We start from the raw sequence: 21,111 nt of genomic DNA, 5'->3' as shown, positions 1-21,111 counted from the left end.
AAAAGTGATGTTGAGACCTTTATTATGACATTTGTATACAATTCCATGTCCAAGGAAACAATACTTGTAAAGCTCATGGTGCAAAAACAATTTTGGTAGCAAAGGCAAAATAAGTGGGGACTTCAAACAAAGATTTTGCACAACCAGGTCAACTATGAAAATGACATTCATTTTGAAGTTTAAATTTCTTCCTTAACAATATTTGAACATAAAAGTGTTGTTGAGACCTTATTATTACATTTATATACAAGTCCATGTCCAAGGAAACAATATTTGTAAAACTCATGTGCAGAAACAACTTTGGTAGGAAAGGCAAAATGACTGGGGATTTCAGGCAAAGGTTTTACACAGCAAGGTTAACTATGAAAATGATATTCATTTTCAAGTTTCAATTTCTTTCTTAACAATATTTGAACATAAAAGTGATGTTGAGACCTTTATTCTGACATTTATATACAATTTCATGTCCAAGAAAACAATATTTGTAAAACTCATGGTGTAGAAACAACAATGGTAGGAAAGGAAAAATAAGTAGAGACTTCAGGCAAAGGTTTTGCATAGTCAGGTCAACTATGAAAATGACATTCATTTTGAAGTTTCAATTTCTTCATTAACAATATTTGAACATACAAGTGATGTCCAGACAATTTTTATGACATTTATATACAATTCCATATCCAAGGAAACAATATTTGTAAAACTTATGATGCAGAAACAACTTTGGTAGCAAAGTCAAAATAAGTGGGGACTTCAGACAAAAGTTTTGCACAGACAGATCAACTACTAAAATGATATTCATTTTGAAGTTTCAATTTTTTCCTTAACAATATTTGAACATAAAAGTGATGTCCAGACAATTGTTATGACATTTATATACAATTTCATGTCCAAGGAAACAATATTTGTAAAACTCATGGTGCAGAAACTGCTTTGGTAGCAAAGGCAAAATAAGTGGGGACTTCAGGCAAAGGTTTTACACAACGAGGTCAACTATGAAACTGATATTCATTTTCAAGTTTCAATTTCTTCCTTAACAATATTTGAACATAAAAGTGATGTTGAGACCTTTATTATGACATTTGTATACAATTCCATGTCCAAGGAAACATAAAAGTGGGGATTTCAGACAAAGGTTTTGCACATCCAGGTTAACTATGAAAATGACAATTATTTTAAAGTGCACAACTCTTTTGTTCATACTTAGTGGACATACAATTCATGTTGACGCATTCAATGAGACTTAAGCCAAATATTTTGCACCTTTCATCTTTTATTTTACTTCTACATAGAACTCTATACATACAAGATTTCCTAAATAATGACATCCAAATTTCGTGGGGACTGCAGTACATACTGTACACAATGATCATTCTCATCTTCAAATTTGATTATCAATAAATGTAACCAATACATTTCTTTGAACATTTCTAGCAAAAAATATGTACATTCAGACGTCATCAATACATATTCAAAAGGTTGTAAACAAAACATCAATCACATTGCAAAAATCCCTATTCAACATCTACATAAGGCCTAAATCTTGCAACACTTCATCCCTCCGCACATTGTCCTCATCCAAGATCCAATCATAAACATATTTCTCCCTAACCTGTTGCAGTTCCTCCTGCAAAGAGATAAATGCACAATATATCAATAAAATGCAACATCTTCTATCAAAGCTCCCAAAAATGAAAATTTTTATACCTTACATTTCTGTAGGTGGGCATTGTGTTGCTTTCGTATTCCTCAGCGACATCCCACAACTCCATAAATCTCAAAACAATAACTCCACAATCATACTTACATCAAACAAAGTCCAAAATACAAATAATGTTATTTAACATATCAATGAAACAATAAAATTTTTCATTTGCAGAAATAAGCATTAAAAACTTACAAGTTTGGTTGGCTTGGAGTGTGCAAGTGTTGTACCTGCAACGTAGTTGACCTGGTTGTGCAAAACATTTGCCTGAAGTCCTCACTTATTTTGTCTTTGCTGCCACTGCAGTTTCTGCACCATGAGTTTTACAAAAAATGGTTCCTTGGAAATGGAATTGTATATAAATGGCATAATAATTGTGTCAAAAGAACTAAACCAGTAAATGGTCAAAAAAATTAAAAAAAAACTTCATACTTTCCACCCAAAAACGCCATCAACCACTAAATCTTCTACACAACTTCAACCCACACTAAACCATACCTTGAAAGGGTCCGGCGACACTTCGGCGATGCTCCGGCGGCCACCGCAAGGGTCCGGCACAGGGAAGAAAGCGGGTGGGAGGAATCAATACTCAAAACGCGCCCTTGGTTGGCTGGGCCGGAGGGAAGACGATGTCGTCTTCGGTTTGTCTGCCAATGCCGGAGCTGCGGCGACCCGCAATCCGAACTGCCTGGCTGGGTAGAAGACGACGGACACCGGCGACACTGCGGAGGCACTAGATGGAGGGAAAACGACAACGTCTAGGGGCGGCGGGTATCCGGCGAGAGTTGTGGTGGCTGGTTCGAAGGTTCGAAGGTGCTCCATGAAATGTTCTCCAGCTTCCCTCTCTGAAAACATTTCAATCTCAAATTTTCGAAATAACCCTATATTTTGAATCTGCCCCCAATTCTCTCATTGCCACGTCATTCTTTCATTTAAAAAAAAATTTCCACGTGCACCAGTCACATTTAGACACGCGTCCAATGTCTAAATGTTGTCAAAACATGTTGTTCAAATATCATTTTCCATAATATTATGGATAGGGGGATATTAAAAAAACTAGACTTCTCTTTTGGGGTGTGTTCTTTTGGATGTATTTGGGGGAGATGATTTGGGGGAGATGATTTGAATGGATTTGAGTGGATTTGAGGGTAATTTTTTAGTTGTTTTTTTGAGTGGATTTGTGGTTAATTGAGAGTGGATTTGAAAGTAAAGTTTGTGAGAATTAGTGTAAGATTTGATTGATATGATAGATTTTAAAAATTAATTTAATTGGTAGAAATTAAAGATTACCAAAATGCCCCTAATTGTAAAAGGAATATAAAATGTTATTTTTGAATGTTATATTTGTTAATTGGAAGCACAAACTGTTTGAATCACAATTTTTAACAAAAGTGACCAGAATTTCTGTTTTCTCAGTAACAGAATAATAATTCCTCATTTCCCTTTTTCGCCTTAGGAGTTTTTTAGGAAGAGAGACATCCCTCAAAGGCTAACACACATCTAAGAAACATAAAGAGTGAAAATAAGCTTACTGTTTCTATTGTTGCATCGGCAGCAGCCTTTTCTTTCTGAGAAGGTGTATACAGAGCACCCAACACACGAGAAGAAAATATTCCAATTCCATTCAGGAAAGACAGAAAGGAAGTTCATGGTGTTTCCACTTCAGTTGTTGTCTGTCCATAGAAGCTACAAAGTTTAGATCAACTAAACATCCAAGGCAAAACCATCATAGCTAAGGATAAATTTACTATTCAACATGGGTATCTAATGTTAACCACATACAAACCTCAACTTCCTGGTTATCCTATTGTGTCTTCACCTCATTTTCGTCAGCCGTAAGGAAAATGAATAATTACCCCCAAGTTACTTCAAAAAGAAGACTAATTAATCCACATAAAACCCATAGCAGAACAACACTTGAGGTCCTAAAGATACAATTTTCTTTGGAGGGATGGAGGGCAGACCTCATGACATATCAGTATACAACAAATAGAGCAAGGGTATATTGTAAGCATAAAAACTCTAATGTATGAAAGTCTAATGTATGACATATCAGTATACACTTGACATATGTATGAAACTCTAATGGTATATTGTAAGAGGCATAATGTAAAATAATTAATCATTCCTTTTAAATTAACAAATCAGTCTGGTGATACAGAACATGTCACAAGCAAAAAGCAGCAAATCAATAAGAACTTACTCAAGGAAGTTTATAAGTATCCATTTCTTTTTCATCATACAGGAAAAGAATTGAAAAATTAATATTTTATAATATCCTAGAACCAAAGACAAAGAACATGCATTTTCACAACTTGAAACTTGAAAACAAATTCTAATTTCTTTTCAGAATATTATAAGGCAGAAAAGGAGAGAACATCCACCACAAGACATCCTTCTCATTTCTTTCTCTTCTATCAGTATTCTAATCAATGGTATCACTTTTGCGGGAGTTAAAAATGATCACCAAAAACAAAGTCTGATTCCAACACTCAAAATCCATATTTCTTAAATTTATAGCACATCATATTGCATTCAACAAAGAAGCTCCCATACTGGAATCTTGGATCCTAACTTGAATGCAAGTGAACTCTGAAGAAAGAATCCTCCAAAATAACTGTTACAAACTATTAGCATTGCGTTGTTTTAAATGATCTTATAATAGAATAGATTAGAGGTAAACCCATATCAGAAAATATTTGGGTCATGCAATAAACCAGTACAAGAACTCATGATACTACATGCTAATTCATTTACCCATATACAATTACACTATAATAATTTATAAATGCAAATTGAAGAAACTCACTTGGAGTTTCGGCCGGTGGTTGCAGAGCTGGGGCCGTCTTCAAACGCTGGAACCGGAGACGCCACAGTGTAACCGAATACGCGGTCTTGGACAAGCTCGAATCGGTTACAATAACGTGTAACCGAATACGCCATTAAACGAAGTTTATAGAGAAGCTGTAACTGGTTACGACTTCGTGTAATCGAATACGTTGTTGGAGAAGATAACCGGAATAGCAAACTTGTAATCGAAAACGCCTGCAACTCCTTCACAAAGCTCCAACCGGATACCCTCTTCTTCTTTCTGAATGTACAGCCGTTATCAACCTCACTTCTTCAACCCCTGCTTCCACGTTTGGTCACCTTCATCCAGTCCCTCATCATCATCAACAACGTTCTTGCTCCTCTGTCTTCCTCCTCAACTAAATCACCATGCTTCTACCTGCAACAACCACATCAAAACGGAAAGAAAGATTACCTCTCCTCCACAACTGGTTACTCTTTCGGAATACTTCAGCACACACAGTCGCGGAAATATGGTGAAAGTTAACCTCTTCAAACTTGGCTTCTCTCTATGTAAACTTATCCACCAACCACGATCTTATTAATGGTGTGGATGCTTATATTTTCAAATTCAAACCTGTTTGCCAGGATTCTCTCCTTTCCAGTCAATGCAAGTTATTCTCTCCTTTGCAGTCAACGCCAGTGAATGGTTGTGTCGAACAGGGAATCAAACAGGGAATCTCGCCAGGCTGCAAAAGCAATTTCCAAATTAAACAAATGCATGGCCAGACGATAGTACAAACTGGGTGATCACATCGGCAGCCACAATCTACTTTACTCTTCAAACCACAGTACATGGCTTCTTTCTCGTGAAAGCAGAGTGCATGTGTTTATTTTTTACTTATTTCATTTCCTTAGAATCGGTTAAGTAAAATTAGAATCGAATAACGTTATTTCGGTTCATGGAAGCACTGGAATTATAATTTGTCGTAGGGGTACATCAGACTTTCTGTCATAAATCGTCGCAAATCCTCGCATATTAGCGAGAGGACTTCGACCTTGTAATCTCACAAATCGTCTCCTTTCCATCTCAGCAAATCGTAGCAAATCCACTAAAAAGAACAACGCGGTTTTTCAAAATCCATCATCGCTTATTTGCGTGAACAGTGAATTCACCCCAAACGAACACAGCCTTGGATTTGGGGGAAAATATGTTTTGATACCACTATATTCCTTCTACATTTTTGTAACAACCTAAACACTACTAATAATGATAGTAGTATATTGAATTAAATTATTTAATTAAAACATAAATTAATTATTTGAATATAAACTTAATAAATTGTAGGTTGAATTAAATCAGGACTTTTGAACTGTACAAAAAAAAAGTGATCAGTTGTAAGATAAGAGGGGTGTCAATAGCAGTTAAAAGTTTTTACCAAAGACAATCATTACTATCCCATTTATTTGGGGGCTCACTGAGTATTAGAGAGGTGGACTATAACATTTACTTAAAGTTCTAGCTTTAAAATTTATTTATTTTTTGTTTTTTTTTATCTTTCAAAACGTATCATTTATGTTTTAGAGCTGAGATGATAGATATTTAAGTATCTGTATTAACTTTAAAGTGGTTGATAATTGTGTTTTGATTCTTAAGGTGATAAATAAGTAATTGATGTGTTTTGGTTAGGTAATTTTTTTTTTTTAAATGCAAGGAGGATTAAAGTAATAAATTATATTATAGTTTTAAAATATATTTTTATTATATTGAAAAAAAATAACAAATTTTTCGTCAATTTTTTTGTTAACAAAATTTCTTATGTAATTTTTTCGAACAAAATTATAAATATTTTAAAGCAATTCTTTTAGCGAAAATTGTAAATATTTTTATATACTTTATTTAGACAAAGTTGAAGAATCTCTACTGACACAATTAATCTAAGTCTCTTATAAACTAGCTGTGATAACAATTTTCAAGTGAATTATTCTTTCATAATACTTTCATATCTGTTTCCTTATTTATTTTATACTTATTTATTTGATACTTTTTGATAGATACCCAATTATACTTGTATTCTATATTTCTAATGTTTTATTTCACCTAAATTAGTTATGTTGATTATTGAATCATTTTGATGTTTTAGAATTAATTTTGACTTTTGAAGTGATATATATATATATATATATATATATATATATATATATATATATATATATATATATATATATATATATATATATATATTGCGTGAGAAAAATAATTATCACGTGAATAATTTCGTACCTAATAAGATGATAGTAATACTTGTCGAGTTACAAAATATAAGGACGAGATAATAATAATTTCACTAATAACTAAATTGTATAAATTGAAGTATTAAATATTGAAAAGCAAATATAGGTTTTTGTTGACTGTTATGGAGTGAAAAACCATAAGATATTATATGGACGTGTACAATACTACCCATCACATGTGAATCCGAGTTAAAAACAATTTTGTAAGACAATTCAATGATAATGTATATATTGAAAAACAGGACAAATATTAATATCGAAATTTTGAAGTTATTAAGTTGTATAATATTTTAAAATATTATCTTTAATTATCTGGTGTCTTTGATAGACGATAAATGTGTTTGATATAATTATTAAAATTTCAACAATAATTACGGTGATTCGTATTAACGAATAAGTAAATGATATGTTACTCATTTGTTGTTACTTGGATTATGTAAGATTAATAATTATTTAAACTAAGTATGAGTTCATGTATAATTAAACCTATAACGAGACTTATGTGTCATCATTTATTTATATAATTAATGATTATATTTGGCCAATTTTTTTAAAGAATTATTATCGAGAAAAAACTTATTTGAAAATTAATATTAATTTATAACAATTTTCATACAATTTTAAAAACTTTATTTTTTAAACTTAATAATTTATGTGTAGGTGCTCCCATAAAGTTTAGGAGAATGAGATATTTTTACTTTTCAGATCGAATCTGACACAGCAATATCCTTACAATGCGTTGCTTTACTTTTACTAATTTGCAGGTACTTCTTGTACTAAATTCAATCTCACTTCATTATTCTAGATTTCATCCTCTACCCAGATATTCAACTTTTTGTTTCCATTATTTTCTTACATTTATACATTTTAACTATTTCATAAAATAAAAAAAATAAGTAATATTCTTGCAAACATAAAAAAAATATATTTTAAAACAGCATATTTGATACTTTCCTTTCTAGTTAGTCACACAGGAACACCGTTACCATTCAGAACACAAATGCTTTAGTTTAGTCATTTGCGCCGTTTTACATTTTTTTTTTCTATTTCCGTAACAGAACTTGATTTTCTTTCTTTTATATATACAAGTAAAGCAATGGTGTTTTTGTGCTTATCAAACAAAATAAAAAGTGGTGTCTTAACTTGTTGAAAAACCTTTGTTTTTGCAAAATAAGGTTAAACGAGCCGAATCGTGGCACTGCAAACGATGAGAACAACTTTCGTGTCTAGGAAGAAACTGACAAAGGTTTTTGATAACTATGAAGAATGTTTTTCTCAGCACTGCCATTGTTAATTTGTAACTAACACGTTTTTGTGCCGTGTCCATGATTCAAATCAGTCATCGCCATAATTGATTAGATCTTTGATTTGATTTTATCACTGTGACATTACAGAGTTTGTTTTTGTTTTTAGATTGAGTACATAACACTGATCAGATTTGGCTGATAATTGATAATTGATGTTAGATCGGATCTGAATCATCATCACAAATATTTATAGTTTTCTTTGACTGAAAGTTCCATAGATAAATCTGTTTTATTAATGTAAATGTATGAAGTTGGATGAAGAATACAAAACGAAAATTACTTAATTTAATATTAATTGTTTTCTCTGTTTGAAGAGAACGAGTATTATATAGATTAATATTTGATTTATGATAAAAGCTTTCTTAATACACATAATGACACTCCTATGCGGCTACAATAATATGTTGCACATGATCAAGGTGGAGAAATTTCTACTAACTTTTACCATCTAATAATGGTTTCATTTATATAATTGGTATTATCAGGAGAACCTAAATTTATGATATTCATAATTGTTTTAGTATTCAACACCCATTATATTTATAAGAAGTAGTTTTAGAGAGATAAATATTTACAATTAACAACAAAAAAATGGTTAATTTTTGTTTAAAGAACTAAAACTTTTGAAAAGTATATAGAGACAAAAAAAGTATTTATAATCAATCACTCGAACAATTTTCTTTGTTTTTTGAATATAAGTCAATGCGATTTCTATGGAATGAAATTGACTTTTAATACGGCATAACATGTAATTTATGTGTATACCTAAGCCAGACACTTACCCTAAATATCTACACAAAATAAACACACCAAATGTAATTGGTCAAACAAATAAGTCAACTTTAACCTTGTTTGTATTCTATCTATCACCATTTCATCTTATAAAACCCAATTAATATTGTCACATATATGGTTAAATATATTTTAGTTTATTAATCTTTAACAAATTAACTTTTAAAATTTTAGTTTAATTTAGTCTTTAACCTTTAAAATTATTACAAATACATATATTTAATCATTTTGACAAAATATTAGTTAATTTATTTATTATTTTAAATGCGTTTTTTTAGTTAACGAGAAATTTGAAATATTAATTAAATTTAACAAAATTTGATTAAAAGATTAAATAAAAAATTTTAAATATAAAAATTAAATTAGTTAAAAATTATTAAAATGAAATAATTTCAATTTTTACTAAAAATAAAAAGACCAAAATTATATTTAACCATATTTTTTAAATATAAAGTTTTAAATGAATGTAATCACTCAAAATTTTAATTTTAATTTCTTTTTCACCGATTTTTACTCTATGAAATAACTAGATATTCTTTTTTATAATTTATTTTCAATATATCTTCTCTCTATCCTTTCTAAGTGTCAAATACTCCTCTTATATGTTATAAGCATGTTTTTATAAAATATAAACTATTATTTTCATAAGACATTCTGTATTTTTTACTCTATCTTTTTCTCTCTCTAATAAATATTAAGAGCATGTGTGTTTTTTATTCATCAGCAGTGACAATTTTTTTAAAAATGATTAATAATGACTGGGTTTATGATTATTTTAAAAGTATTTTATTTAATACAAAGAGGTATAATATAATATGGAAATAAAAAAATATTGACAAATATAATTTCTGACGAGAAAAAAAATTAACTGCATGGAAGTTAAAGGTAACATTTTTGTGGCGAAATCCCAGTGAACAGTGTATAGAGTAAAGAGTGATTTTATAGAGAGAAGGGTGAAATCTAGTGGCCAAAGGTTCGGTGTCTTATTTTTGTGGTGCTGGTGCTGCTGCTATAGTATTGGCTAAGAGGTTTCGAAACAGAATCCACAGAGAGAAAAAAGAAATTAAAAAAAGAATGAAATAAAAGAGAGAGGTAAGGTAAGACTTAAGAGAGAGAAGAAGAAGAAGCCCGACCCGATAATCATACTCGTACTGGAGATGATATTGGATAATCCCAACCTCAATTTTTCGCAATATTAAATAACACAATCACCTTCACTTTTTTCTTCTCTTCTTTCTTCATCTCATCTCCATGGATCCCTTCGATTTGATACGCGAAGGTATAAATATATCTATTCAATATTTTTTTTGTTTACACTTTTCCATTTCTTTCAGATCTTTTTCTCTCGTTTTCTCCTTCATGAATTTGTTTTTTTTTTTGTCTTCAATTGCTGTTGTTCCTGTTGTTATGTGCTTTTTGAGTCTGCTTTCTGAGGCCTTGAATTGCTCGAGATCTCTTCTGTAGCTCCTGGCTGCCGTATTGGAGGTTGCGTTCTCTGTGCGCTCGAGCTTTGATTCGATTGTTGCTGCTTCTGTTTTGTTTGATGTTAGTGTGAAATTCGGGTTTCAAATTTCTAGGTTTTTGTTTTTGGTGCTTTAACTTGTGTTATTGGGGGTTTTATGTAGTTACTGTCGGGGAATTATCGGTGTTGTTTAATTTCTATTAGAAGTTGTTTTCTGTGACATTTTAAGTTATTTAGTTCGAGATGTTTAGGGTTTTAATCTTATACTGCTCTGCCATTCTGAATTTGGTCAGCGTTCGCCAGAACTTAATTGTGTGTGTGTAAATTTTACTATTAATTTCCGTAATTTGTGCTGGTTCCCTTTTTGTTCAATTTACCTTTATAAGTTTCACTTTTAAGTCCAACGGACGAAAATGGCAAGCTATAGTTCATTGCAGTGATATTAAAAATAGTTGTAACTGCAGTTCTATATTGGGTTATTTATTTGGTACTTTTATGTTATATGGGATATTATTGAAATCATAATTTATCTATTGTACGATGTATGGGATTTGTGGTGATTTTATTTTTTACCTTTTCCTGTTCTTTTTATAGCAGTCTGGTTAATCAATGAGCATGATGATATTGAACCATTTTCAGGGTTTGGTTGAGGCTGACTGGACATGTGCTGTTTCTATTTTTAAAGTCTGTTTATGTTGTAGTTATTTTGTCCATATTCTAGTTAATAATGAACTTATCCAAGAAAGGATCCCAAACGGATGCAAAGCTATTAAGCCCTAACAAGGCAACAACTCTGAATCCAAATGCAGCAGAGTTTATTCCTTTTGCCCTCAGATCATCATCATTACCTGGAACTACCAGCTCGGTAGATGCAACAGCAGGGCTTTCGGCTGCTGGAGCTCTTGGGAAAGCAGTTTTAGATAGATCAGAATCATCCATTTCAAATAATTCTGATGATGAGGTGCACCAATACTGGCGATGTCAGCTCCCTGATGATATTACCCCTGATTTCAAGGTCATGGGAGAAGATGAATCTCAAGGTCTAGATGATCTTCCTTTAGCAGGTTTATCCATACATGAGGACAATGAAGCCTCAAGGTTTCCTTCTTCCAAAGGAAGTAAATATATAATAAATGAGCAGGAGGAAATATCTCAACTGCATAATAATGGCAATAGCTTTGTGGATAAAGTAGGGTTTTCTCATTCAAGCTACAGGGAGGACCCATCTTCTACAAGCTTTTTGAATGCTCTGGCAAAGCCTTGGGAGGGGCCAATTGGGAGCGCTGACCAGCTTGTTAGCAGTGGTCAAGATGGGCTTGCTTATGATGACAACAGTGGACATGGATACTTAAATGATGTTTTGGCTGAAAATGCAATTATGGATGATACTGATATGAATCCTTTGGAGTATTTAGCTTCCATGTTCCCTGGTTTTGCAGCAGAAAGCCTCGCAGAAGCTTACTTTGCCAATGGATGTGATTTACATCTGACCACCGAGATGCTCAGTCAGTTAGAGGTAGGTTGATTTTAATATATTAACTGACATGCTGTCAAACAATGATTCCTTATAAGCTCTATCTCATGCATTTGATTGTGAAAATGGATGTGTTGTCACTTATATTTATGGTCAACATCTATCTTCTGCTAGTTGCAATGCAGTATGCTCTAGTGCATTTGAATAAACTTTTCTGGAAACACATATAGGAGAAGAACATTGAGGTGAAGTGAAACGAATCAAACTTTTCCCATGGATTAAAATCAACTCATTTCCTCAACTTTTTCTAGAATCATTTACATCATTCCACGAGTTGATTTCAATTTATGGTAAAAGCTCAACTCGTCTTACTCCGTAATTATTTTTAGTCTTCTCATGTATGTTTTTGTTGAGAAGTTTATCCATATTAACTCTTAATACAAGGCTAAGTATGATGGGATGGATACTAAGTATTTAGAGCAATACCTGTGCCTTGTTTTGGCAGGGAAGATCCGGCTCTCTATAAAGTTGTGAAGTGATTCAGGTCCAACCTACCTCTAGCTTCCAATTTCTAATTGCAGTTGCCTGGTACTGGGGGAGGGTGTTGTTAGAGATGATAATCTTGTTGTTGTTATTGTTTCTTTTCTTTTTTTTAAATAATTTTGATCTACGTTCTGATATTAATTGTGATTATAGTCCCCTTTTCATGTTATCAATGGGCCATTGGCATTTTATGAGACCTACACATATATTTGTATATGATCAAGCAGTACAATTTGTTCTCCATTTCGTGGAATCCTATAGTCATCTCTTATGATTAGTAATTATTTCTCTGGAATATTTTTTAACCTAGGAGCTTTATGTTGATAATCTCTCTCTCTTCACCTGTTCAAATTTGTAGCAGCTTCAAGTTGATGGTGGTTTCAATCAAACTTTGAATTCAAAGACTCTGTCAGCTCCCAATCTGAGTGCAATGGACTTTCCTGCACTTACTTCACCAGATGGCCAGGCTGCTTCAGTTAAATACGTGGTTGATAATGTCCAGCAAAGTCGAAATCCTTACCAGTCATTTGACAGTGATGTGATGCTTTTCAAATCTAGTTCTTCAATTCCATCTAGAGGTGCTGTTGACTTTGCTTCAGCTGTTAGAAAGTTGGCTTCTCAGGATTCTGGTGGTATTTGGAAGTATGACAAGAATGGCTCTGGTGATGCTGCTATAGGTTCAAGTAGGAATTCAAATGTTTTGGGTAGTGGCTACAATGGTGGACAGGCCAGAGCACACTTTGGTGATCGATTGCAGAACCGTGGCTCAGCTCGAGCAGCTCCAATTTGGCTTGAAACTGGTGATGCCGTTGGTAAGTACTTATGTTAAAAGGCTTCAATTGTGGGGTGTTTTCTCTGTGCACTATTTTCGTTAACAATTTTGCATGGCAGCAAATATGTATTCAGAGCTGCGGGAAGAGGCTCGTGATCATGCATGCTTACGTAATGCATATTTTGAGCAGGTGGGTTTTCAAATTCATGCTTTGGTGAAGTTACTGGCTATCAAAATTTAAAATAATGGTTTTGGCTACATACCTCTTGATTTGATTCTTTTGGCATTCCCTTGACTTTCTCAACTCCTTTTAATGTGTGTGTGATTCAATAGGTACTGTTGGGATGATACTAGTTCAAGAATCAGATAACAAAGTCTCTTCCAGAGGCATTGGTCTTGAATCTATTTCTTCGTTTAATTTTAATTCGTTTCTAATTTGAAACAGGCTCGTCAAGCTTACCTTATTGGTAATAAAGCCCTGGCAAAGGAACTAAGTGCTAAAGGGCAGCTTCACAATATGCATATGAAGGCAGCTCATGGAAAAGCTCAAGAATCCATTTACCGTCAGAGGTTTGTTGTTCCCCAATGCTTCCCTTCTCGCTCTCGATTTAAGTTTGGATTATAAAAAAACTTACACTCCCTCTGTTCCAGTATCATAGTTGTTTAAGGTTGTTTCACCCAAACTAAGGAAGCATTTAGATTCGTTAATCTTCAATGCAATTTTACTCCTTCTATACCTATTATACCCCTTTAAGTTTTCTCTAGCCATATTAATTGAATTAAATTTTTGCACTTTTATCGCCCAAACGCACCATTTATTTGTTCTGTATTTCTTATTATTTATAACTCACTTATTCTCTCTCCATATCGAAGATAAGTAACATTTGTACTACAAGTACTATTTTTTGCATTTCTCTCACTAATATATAACTACAAGCAGTATCTCATTTTATTTTGTTATAAATTATTTTATTTTATTATCTTTCGAAGAGTTATTATTTTAAAAAAAAAATTGATAAAAATTAAACTTCCCTTTTGGTGACATGACATTATTTCAACTTCTCTTCTTTAAATCTAAATCCTGGTAAATATGATCGCCGATTTTCTTTGTCGGAAATAGGTCACACAAGAAAATTTTTCTCAATGTGATATAAGTACTGTTTATGCACAAAATGTATTTCATAAAGCGACTATTATACAGGGACCAAAGGGAGTATTATATGGCATTTTGATGTTAAAATATTTTGCTACTCCTCAGCAATCTATTATGTATGTTTATTGACACGAAAGAGTTCACTCTGATGTCTCGACCCTTTTTCGTACTTACCACTTGTTTCTTTTCCTCAAATGTTTCTTATTGCCGTCCTCACGTCGTTCTGAAGGAGAGTTATTGTCTCTGACTTATTTAAGATGCGTGAACAATCTGAACCCCTTAAAGTAGGATTTTGTAATGCCAATTCGTTAGCTGGTTGCTTTGGAAAAAATGCTCGAGTTGAGAGTACTTTTACGAGTACTTTTAATCCATGGATAACATTAGCTCGACCTTTTTCTTGGTCACCTCGTGACAGTTTCTCTCTAGAATGGCTACCTGGAGTATCATGCTATATTATTGTACGAACCAGAATGTTTATATACATTGCTCTAAAGTTTTGGGTTCTGCCTCAGTAATTACAAATGTTGATTTTTTCAGAAACGCAGTTGCTTCAGAGATGCAGGGCAATGGAAGAGGACACGAGAGGATAATAGACCTACATGGGTTGCATGCGGGTGAAGCCATTCATGTGCTGAAACATGAGTTGAGTGTGCTGAAAAGCACTGCCATAGCTGCTGAGCAGCGTTTGCAGGTGTATATTTGTGTGGGCACAGGTCATCATACCAGGGGTTCCCGCACTCCCGCAAGACTTCCAATAGCTGTACAGCGTTTTCTTCTTGAAGAGGGCATTGACTTCACGGAACCTCAACCAGGCCTACTTCGCGTTGTGATATATTGAGCCAGCCAAGCCAAGGATGTGTACAAGTTTTTTGACACGGTATAAAGTCCGCGATCACGGACATTTTAGTCATTGTTGTATCTGTATATGCCCGAAGAACAGGAAAAAGAGAGAGAAAAAAGCAGTTAGGGGAGAAGAGAAGGGTTGTAGCAGAATTGTATCATTAAGATTTAGCGACGACATCAGATTTACGTTAGTAAGCAGGATTTCACATTATGGGATTATATTTCTTCTGTTAATTTTGTACCCTAATTTTCATTTCCTTGTTAAATTCCATTTTTACCATTTTCATTCAGATGTAATCGATAGGACTCAATTACGCATAAAACAATTGATTTTGCAAATTAGATTCAATGTCAAACAATTTACTGCGATGAGCGTGGCCTAGGTATTGTCTGGGTGATTCGATCTTCTCATTTAAATAAGGAAACCTATGCGGAACCGAAATTATAATTGCTGTGTATGTTTCTTACCCAAAAAAAGTTGGTGGAAAGAAAGATATTAAATGACACCTCTTGGGAGAAAAATAAATTAACTCTTCTCCTATTATTTTTTATATTTGTTGCTTACAAATAAAAAATTCAAACTACGTTTCAATTTACATCATGGGGTGTTTCATGTTGCACCTCCAAGCATTTTACAAGTATTTAATTATGTATTTAATTTTTTAAAATATCCCTAATTAATAAGGTAGTTATTTATTAATTTTTTGTTTATTGAAAATTTCTCTTGTCTAGCATTAACTCTACCTCTGTTTTTTTATTACGATACATGCATGGCTGTATCTCTACATCTCATTTTTATTAAGAAACCCAACATTCCAGTACCCCATTTGAATTGCAGATGTGATAATCATTTTTTCTCTTGAGTTTTTTCTTTGCAACTCATCTGAATTGTTTGTACTTGAGAATTAAACTATAAAATAATTCTAGAGAGCTTAAGTGATCCCTCTCACAATCTTCTATTTATAAGAATAAATTGATACAAAAGTACATGATAAATAGGGTAATCCTAGACACAATATAATCATGATAAATAGGGTAATCCTAGACACAATATAATCATGATAAATAGGGTAATCCTAGACACAATATAATCATGATAAATAGGATAACCCTTGACACAATATAATGATGATAAAATAGGATAAATATCCTAACACTCCCCCTCAAGCTGGAGCATACAAATTGTATGTACCAAGCTTGGAACAAATAAACTCAATCTGAAGACCCCTTAATGACTTGGTCAATACATCTGCGAGTTGATCGTTTGACCCAATAAACTCAGTACATATTTCTTTAGTCAACAACTTTTCACGAACAAAATGACAATCAATTTCTATATGTTTAGTCCTCTCGTGAAACACTGGATTTGATGCAATGTGGAGAGCAGCTTGATTGTCGCAATACATCTTCATAGTATGGATGTCACAAAATTTAACCTCTTGAAGGAATTGTTTCACCCATATAAGTTCACATGTTAGTGATGCCATTGCCCTATACTCGACTTTCGCGATTGATCGAGCTACTACATTTTGTTTCTTACTTTTCCATGAAATAATGTTTCCTCCCAGAAAAATACAATATCTTGTAGTAGACCGTCTATCAATAGGTGAACCTGTCCAATCTGCATCACAATACCCAGAGACCTGAATGCTTCCCTTATCTTCATATAACAATCCTTGCCCGGGAGCCTTCTTTACATACCTTAGAATGCGAATGAGAGCATTCCAATGGTCAACACATGGAGTCTGCATGAACTGACTAACCACTCCAACTACAAAGGATAGATTTGGTCTTGTAATAGTGAGATAAATCAATTTTCCAACCAGCCTCCTATACCTTTCTGGATCGGAGAATAATTCACCTTCTTCTGTCCTTAATTTCTGGTTTGGGTTCATGGGACTTTCTACCGGTCTACAATCAATCATGGCTGTTTCTTGTAATATATCAAGAGCATACTTCCTTTGGGAAATTACAACTCCATCTTTTGATTGCGCTACTTCAATGCCTAAGTATTTGAGACTTCCAAGATCCTTGGTTTGAAAATGTCTACACAAGTACTCTTTTAGTTGAGATATTCCAACAAGATCATTTCCTGTAATGACAATATCATCAACATATACTATTAAGTAAACACATTTCCCGAGAGAAGAATGACAATAAAAAACTGAATGGTCTGCTTCACTGCATTTTAGCCCAAATTTTTGAACAATGGAGCTAAACTTTCCAAACCAAGCACGTGGGGATTGCTTGAGGCTATATAGAGATCGATGCAATTTGCATACCATACCAGACTCCCCCTGAGCAACAAACCCAGAAGGTTGCTCCATATAAACTTCTTCCTCAAGATCACCATGTAGGAAGGCATTCTTGATATCCAATTGATGAAGTGGCCAATGACGAATGACTGCCATGGCAAAGAAGAGGCGAATAGTAGTAATCTTGGCTACAGGAGAGAAAATGTCACAATAATCAAGACCATAAACCTGAGTGTAACCTTTTGCAACAAGCCGAGCTTTGAGCCGATCAATTTCACCATCAGGGCCGACTTTAACTGCATACACCCATCGACAACCAACCACCTTTTTGCTTGGGGGAAGGGGCACCAGCTCCCAAGTATTACTGTGGTCAAGAGCCTGCATTTCTGCAATCATAGCTTGTCGCCATCCAGGATGATCAAGTGCTTCTTTCACATTCTTGGGTATAACAACAGAGGACACTGAGGATAAAAGAGAAAAATAGGAGGGCGACAATCGATGATAGCTTAGAAAATTATAAATGGGATGAGGGTTTCGAGTGGAACGAGTACCTTTTCTAAGGGCAATAGGCCATGCTGAATCATTTTCACCAGGAGGCATGGGAGAAGGTGACGAGGGAGAAGAATTTGAAGTAGGAGATTCACCATTGTCTTGGGGAGGTGGACTATCCATTGGGGCCCTGTGTGGGATGATCTTAGTATGTGGAGAAACGAGTGTAGAAGGATTGTGATCAAGACCTGGAATGACAGAGATAGTGGAACTATTTGACTCAGCCATTGGAATAGGAAGGACCTGCTGGAGGATAGAAACATCCTGAACAGATGGAGAGAAGTAAGGAGTCTGTTCAAAGAATATGACATTGGCCGACATGTAATACTTCTTAGTTTCAGGAGAGTAACATCGATATCCTTTTTGAAGTTGAGAATAACCTAAGAAGACACATTTGAGAGCACGAGCGGAGAGTTTGTCTAGACCTGGAGACATGTCATGAACAAAACATACACAACCAAACACTCGGGGCGATGTATGAAAGAGAGGAACATTAGGAAACAAAATGGAGAAAGGGAATTTATTATCAAGAGAGGAGGAGGGCATCCTATTAATAAGATAACATGCAGTTAAGATGGCATCTCCCTAGTGATGGACATGAATATGGGCACCAAGCAAAAGGATACGAGCAGTTTCAACCAAGTGTCTATTTTTTCGTTCTGCTATACCATTTTGTTGCAGTGTATGAGGACAAGTAGACTGATGTAAGATACCATGGAAACTCAAGATGGCAGAAAAGGAGGATGAGAAATACTCTTTTGCATTATCACTTCTTAATATTTTGATTACTTGATCAAAATAATTCTTGATTTCATTCAAAAAGATGTAAAGATAGCTAACAATTCAGAACAATTTTTCATAAGATAAACCCAAGTACATCTTGAATATTCATCAATAAAGGTAACAAAATATCTAAAACCAAAGGAGGAGATATGACTAGGTCCCCATATATCAGAATGGATGATGGAAAAACTAGAATTACATATTGATTGAGACCTTTTAGGAAAGGAAGATCTAACATGTTTTCCTAATTGACATGTCTCACATTCTAAGGTTTGGAGACCACTAAGTTCAGGACACATCTTTTTTAATTTGGACAAATGAGGATGACCAAGTTGATTATGTAGCGTTTTAGGATTAGGAGCAGCAACACAGGATACCCTTGGATGAGATCCAAAATGGTATAATCCGCCAACTTCATATCCTTCTCCAATCTGTCTTCCCGAACCACGCTCCTATATAACAAAAGATTTATGATGATCAAATGTTATTGAATAATTTAACATTTTGGTCAACTGGCTTAGGGAAATTAAATTAAAAGGACAATTAGGGACAAAAAGGACTGAGTTGAGATTGAGGGAGGGAGATAAAGAAACATGACCGACTCCTTTGGAGGAAGTTTTAGATCCATTTGCAAGGGTTATGAAATGAGGTTTTTCTCAAAAGAAAATATATGAGAACAAAGAGGTATTACCAGAAATGTGATCAGAAGCACCTGAGTCAATTACCCATGAATTTTGACCTTCCATAGATTGAGAAACGCAGGTTGTTGATGTACTGGGAGATTGAGATGGTTGTGCCAAGCTGTTAGACTTTAACCTTAAATACTCTTGATATTCATCCTCAGAAAACATAGAAGTGGAAGTTTCAGTCTTCGAAGTGAAAGTTTCAGTCTTCGAAATATTGGCGGTTTTGGAAGGGAAATCATGTAAGGAGTAACAATTCTCTTGAGTATGACCTATCCTTTTACAGTATGTGCATTGAGGACGTCCTCGACCTCCTCGTCCTCCTCCTCTAGTACCACGTCCTCCTCTTCCTCGTTTGACAATCATGACAGATGGTTCCACTAGTTCATGCACTTCTTGAGTTTGAGGTACCGAGACACGCAGAAGGCGAATGGTCAATGTTTCCATAGAGGGGACCTCATGACTAGTTAGAAGGTGATCTCTGAGATGATCAAAATCGGGATGTATGACACGAAGGATCAACACCATGTAAAATTTGTCTAGTTTCTTTTTTATATCCTCTAATGGGTCCACTTCCAAAAACATCCTGAATTCTTCGACAGCAGATTGGGCTTCCGCCATGAAGGACACCATATCATGGTCTGCCATTTTAAGAGATGCAAGCTTGTTCGTAGTGTCATAGAGACGTTGAATATCGTTGGTATAAATGCTCTGGGCTTTCTTCCAAAAGGAGTGACAAGTTTTAAAAGCCTTCAAAGATACAAGAAGTTTGGGTTCCACTGATTGCCATAACAGGGCACACAACTGGAAATATGCTTGTTTCCACTGATCAACTTTTTCAGTAGGCACGTGACTTCCATTTTGCTCAAGGTGGTCATAATGCCCTTGGCCAAGGAACCACATTTCAACGATAGCAAACCATGATAGATAATTTTTTCCATTTAGCTTCTCGGAGGTAATTGATGGACTTCCGGAGAAAGAAAGAGTACTGCCAGACGCCATTTATGAAGAAGACGAATAGTACCAGTGAGGAACAAGAAAACCCTAAGGGTTTAGACGAACAAAACTGTGACAGCGATGGATGACGGTGGCCGGCGACGGGCAGCGGCGAACGGTGGCGGGCGACGACAGACTGTGGCGCCAGACAGATATTACGAGACAGAAATCAGAGCGGGATCGACCCGCTCTGATACCAACTTGAGAATTAAACTGTAAAATAATTCTAGAGGGCTTAATTGATCCCTCTCACAATCTTCTATTTATAAGAATAAATTGATACAAAAGTACATGATAAATAGGGTAACCCTAAACACAATATAATCATGATAAATAGGGTAATCCTAGACACAATATAATCATGGTAAATAGGGTAACCCTTCACACAATATGTTACTACCAAGGGCGGACAACCGACCGGGAAGGTTTTAGAGAGGGCCGATCGGGTAGAAGCATAGCTAATCTATCCGATCGGGCGCCTCGGCCTGATACGTCCGATCGGTTCTCTTAGGAATAATACGACTAAGCTGGGCGAACACCTAAAGCTATGGGCGGGGGGACAACAATTGGAGGCTCATGAATGATTAGTTAATGAGGTAACGGTCATTGTCGAGTATTTAAGGTATGCATTGAAAGCCATTAAAAGGTAAATTAATGGGGAATATTCTCTGAAATCATATAAATAGCGGTCAAAGGAGAAGGTAAACTCTTT

At 34.5% G+C, this 21,111-nt stretch overlaps 1 protein-coding gene and 1 long non-coding RNA gene across 3 annotated transcripts; one reads left to right on the top strand and one right to left on the bottom strand.

Moving 5' to 3' along the window:
- Nucleotides 1-1,600: 1,600 nt before the first annotated feature.
- Nucleotides 1,601-1,998, bottom strand: LOC128196326 (uncharacterized). The gene is made up of 3 exons (XR_008248527.1): nt 1,933-1,998; nt 1,705-1,799; nt 1,601-1,624 (listed from the first exon to the last, which is right to left on the bottom strand). It is a non-coding gene; the product is annotated as an uncharacterized LOC128196326 (long non-coding RNA).
- Nucleotides 1,999-9,893: 7,895 nt separating this feature from the next.
- Nucleotides 9,894-15,423, top strand: LOC108330896 (polyadenylate-binding protein-interacting protein 7). Of its 2 annotated transcripts, none has more exons than XM_017565489.2 (6): nt 9,894-10,165; nt 10,988-11,864; nt 12,727-13,177; nt 13,257-13,327; nt 13,583-13,707; nt 14,828-15,423. In XM_017565489.2, exons 2-6 carry the CDS (start codon nt 11,076-11,078, stop codon nt 15,126-15,128), a joined length of 1,737 nt encoding a protein of 578 aa, XP_017420978.1. In that variant the 5' UTR covers nt 9,894-10,165; nt 10,988-11,075; the 3' UTR covers nt 15,129-15,423. The 2 variants fall into 2 exon arrangements, with proteins under 2 accessions (XP_017420978.1, XP_017420977.1); XM_017565488.2 differs by having other exon boundaries at nt 12,724-13,177.
- The last annotated feature ends 5,688 nt before the right edge of the window (nt 15,424-21,111 follow it).

This window comes from Vigna angularis, chromosome 4, assembly GCF_016808095.1.
Source record: "Vigna angularis cultivar LongXiaoDou No.4 chromosome 4, ASM1680809v1, whole genome shotgun sequence".
NCBI lineage: Eukaryota > Viridiplantae > Streptophyta > Magnoliopsida > Fabales > Fabaceae > Vigna > Vigna angularis.
This window is presented reverse-complemented; position numbering and strand designations above follow the sequence as displayed.

What these genes read in the sequence shown, in the direction of transcription:
- LOC108330896 (XM_017565488.2), top strand. Translation starts at nt 11,076, where the DNA reads ATGAACTTATCCAAGAAAGGATCCCAAACGGATGCAAAGCTATTAAGC. An exon ending in TGAAACTGGTGATGCCGTTG is followed by an intron (nt 13,178 to 13,256) that starts GTAAGTACTTAT and finishes TTTGCATGGCAG; the next exon opens with CAAATATGTATTCAGAGCTG. An exon ending in GAATCCATTTACCGTCAGAG is followed by an intron (nt 13,708 to 14,827) that starts GTTTGTTGTTCC and finishes TGATTTTTTCAG; the next exon opens with AAACGCAGTTGCTTCAGAGA.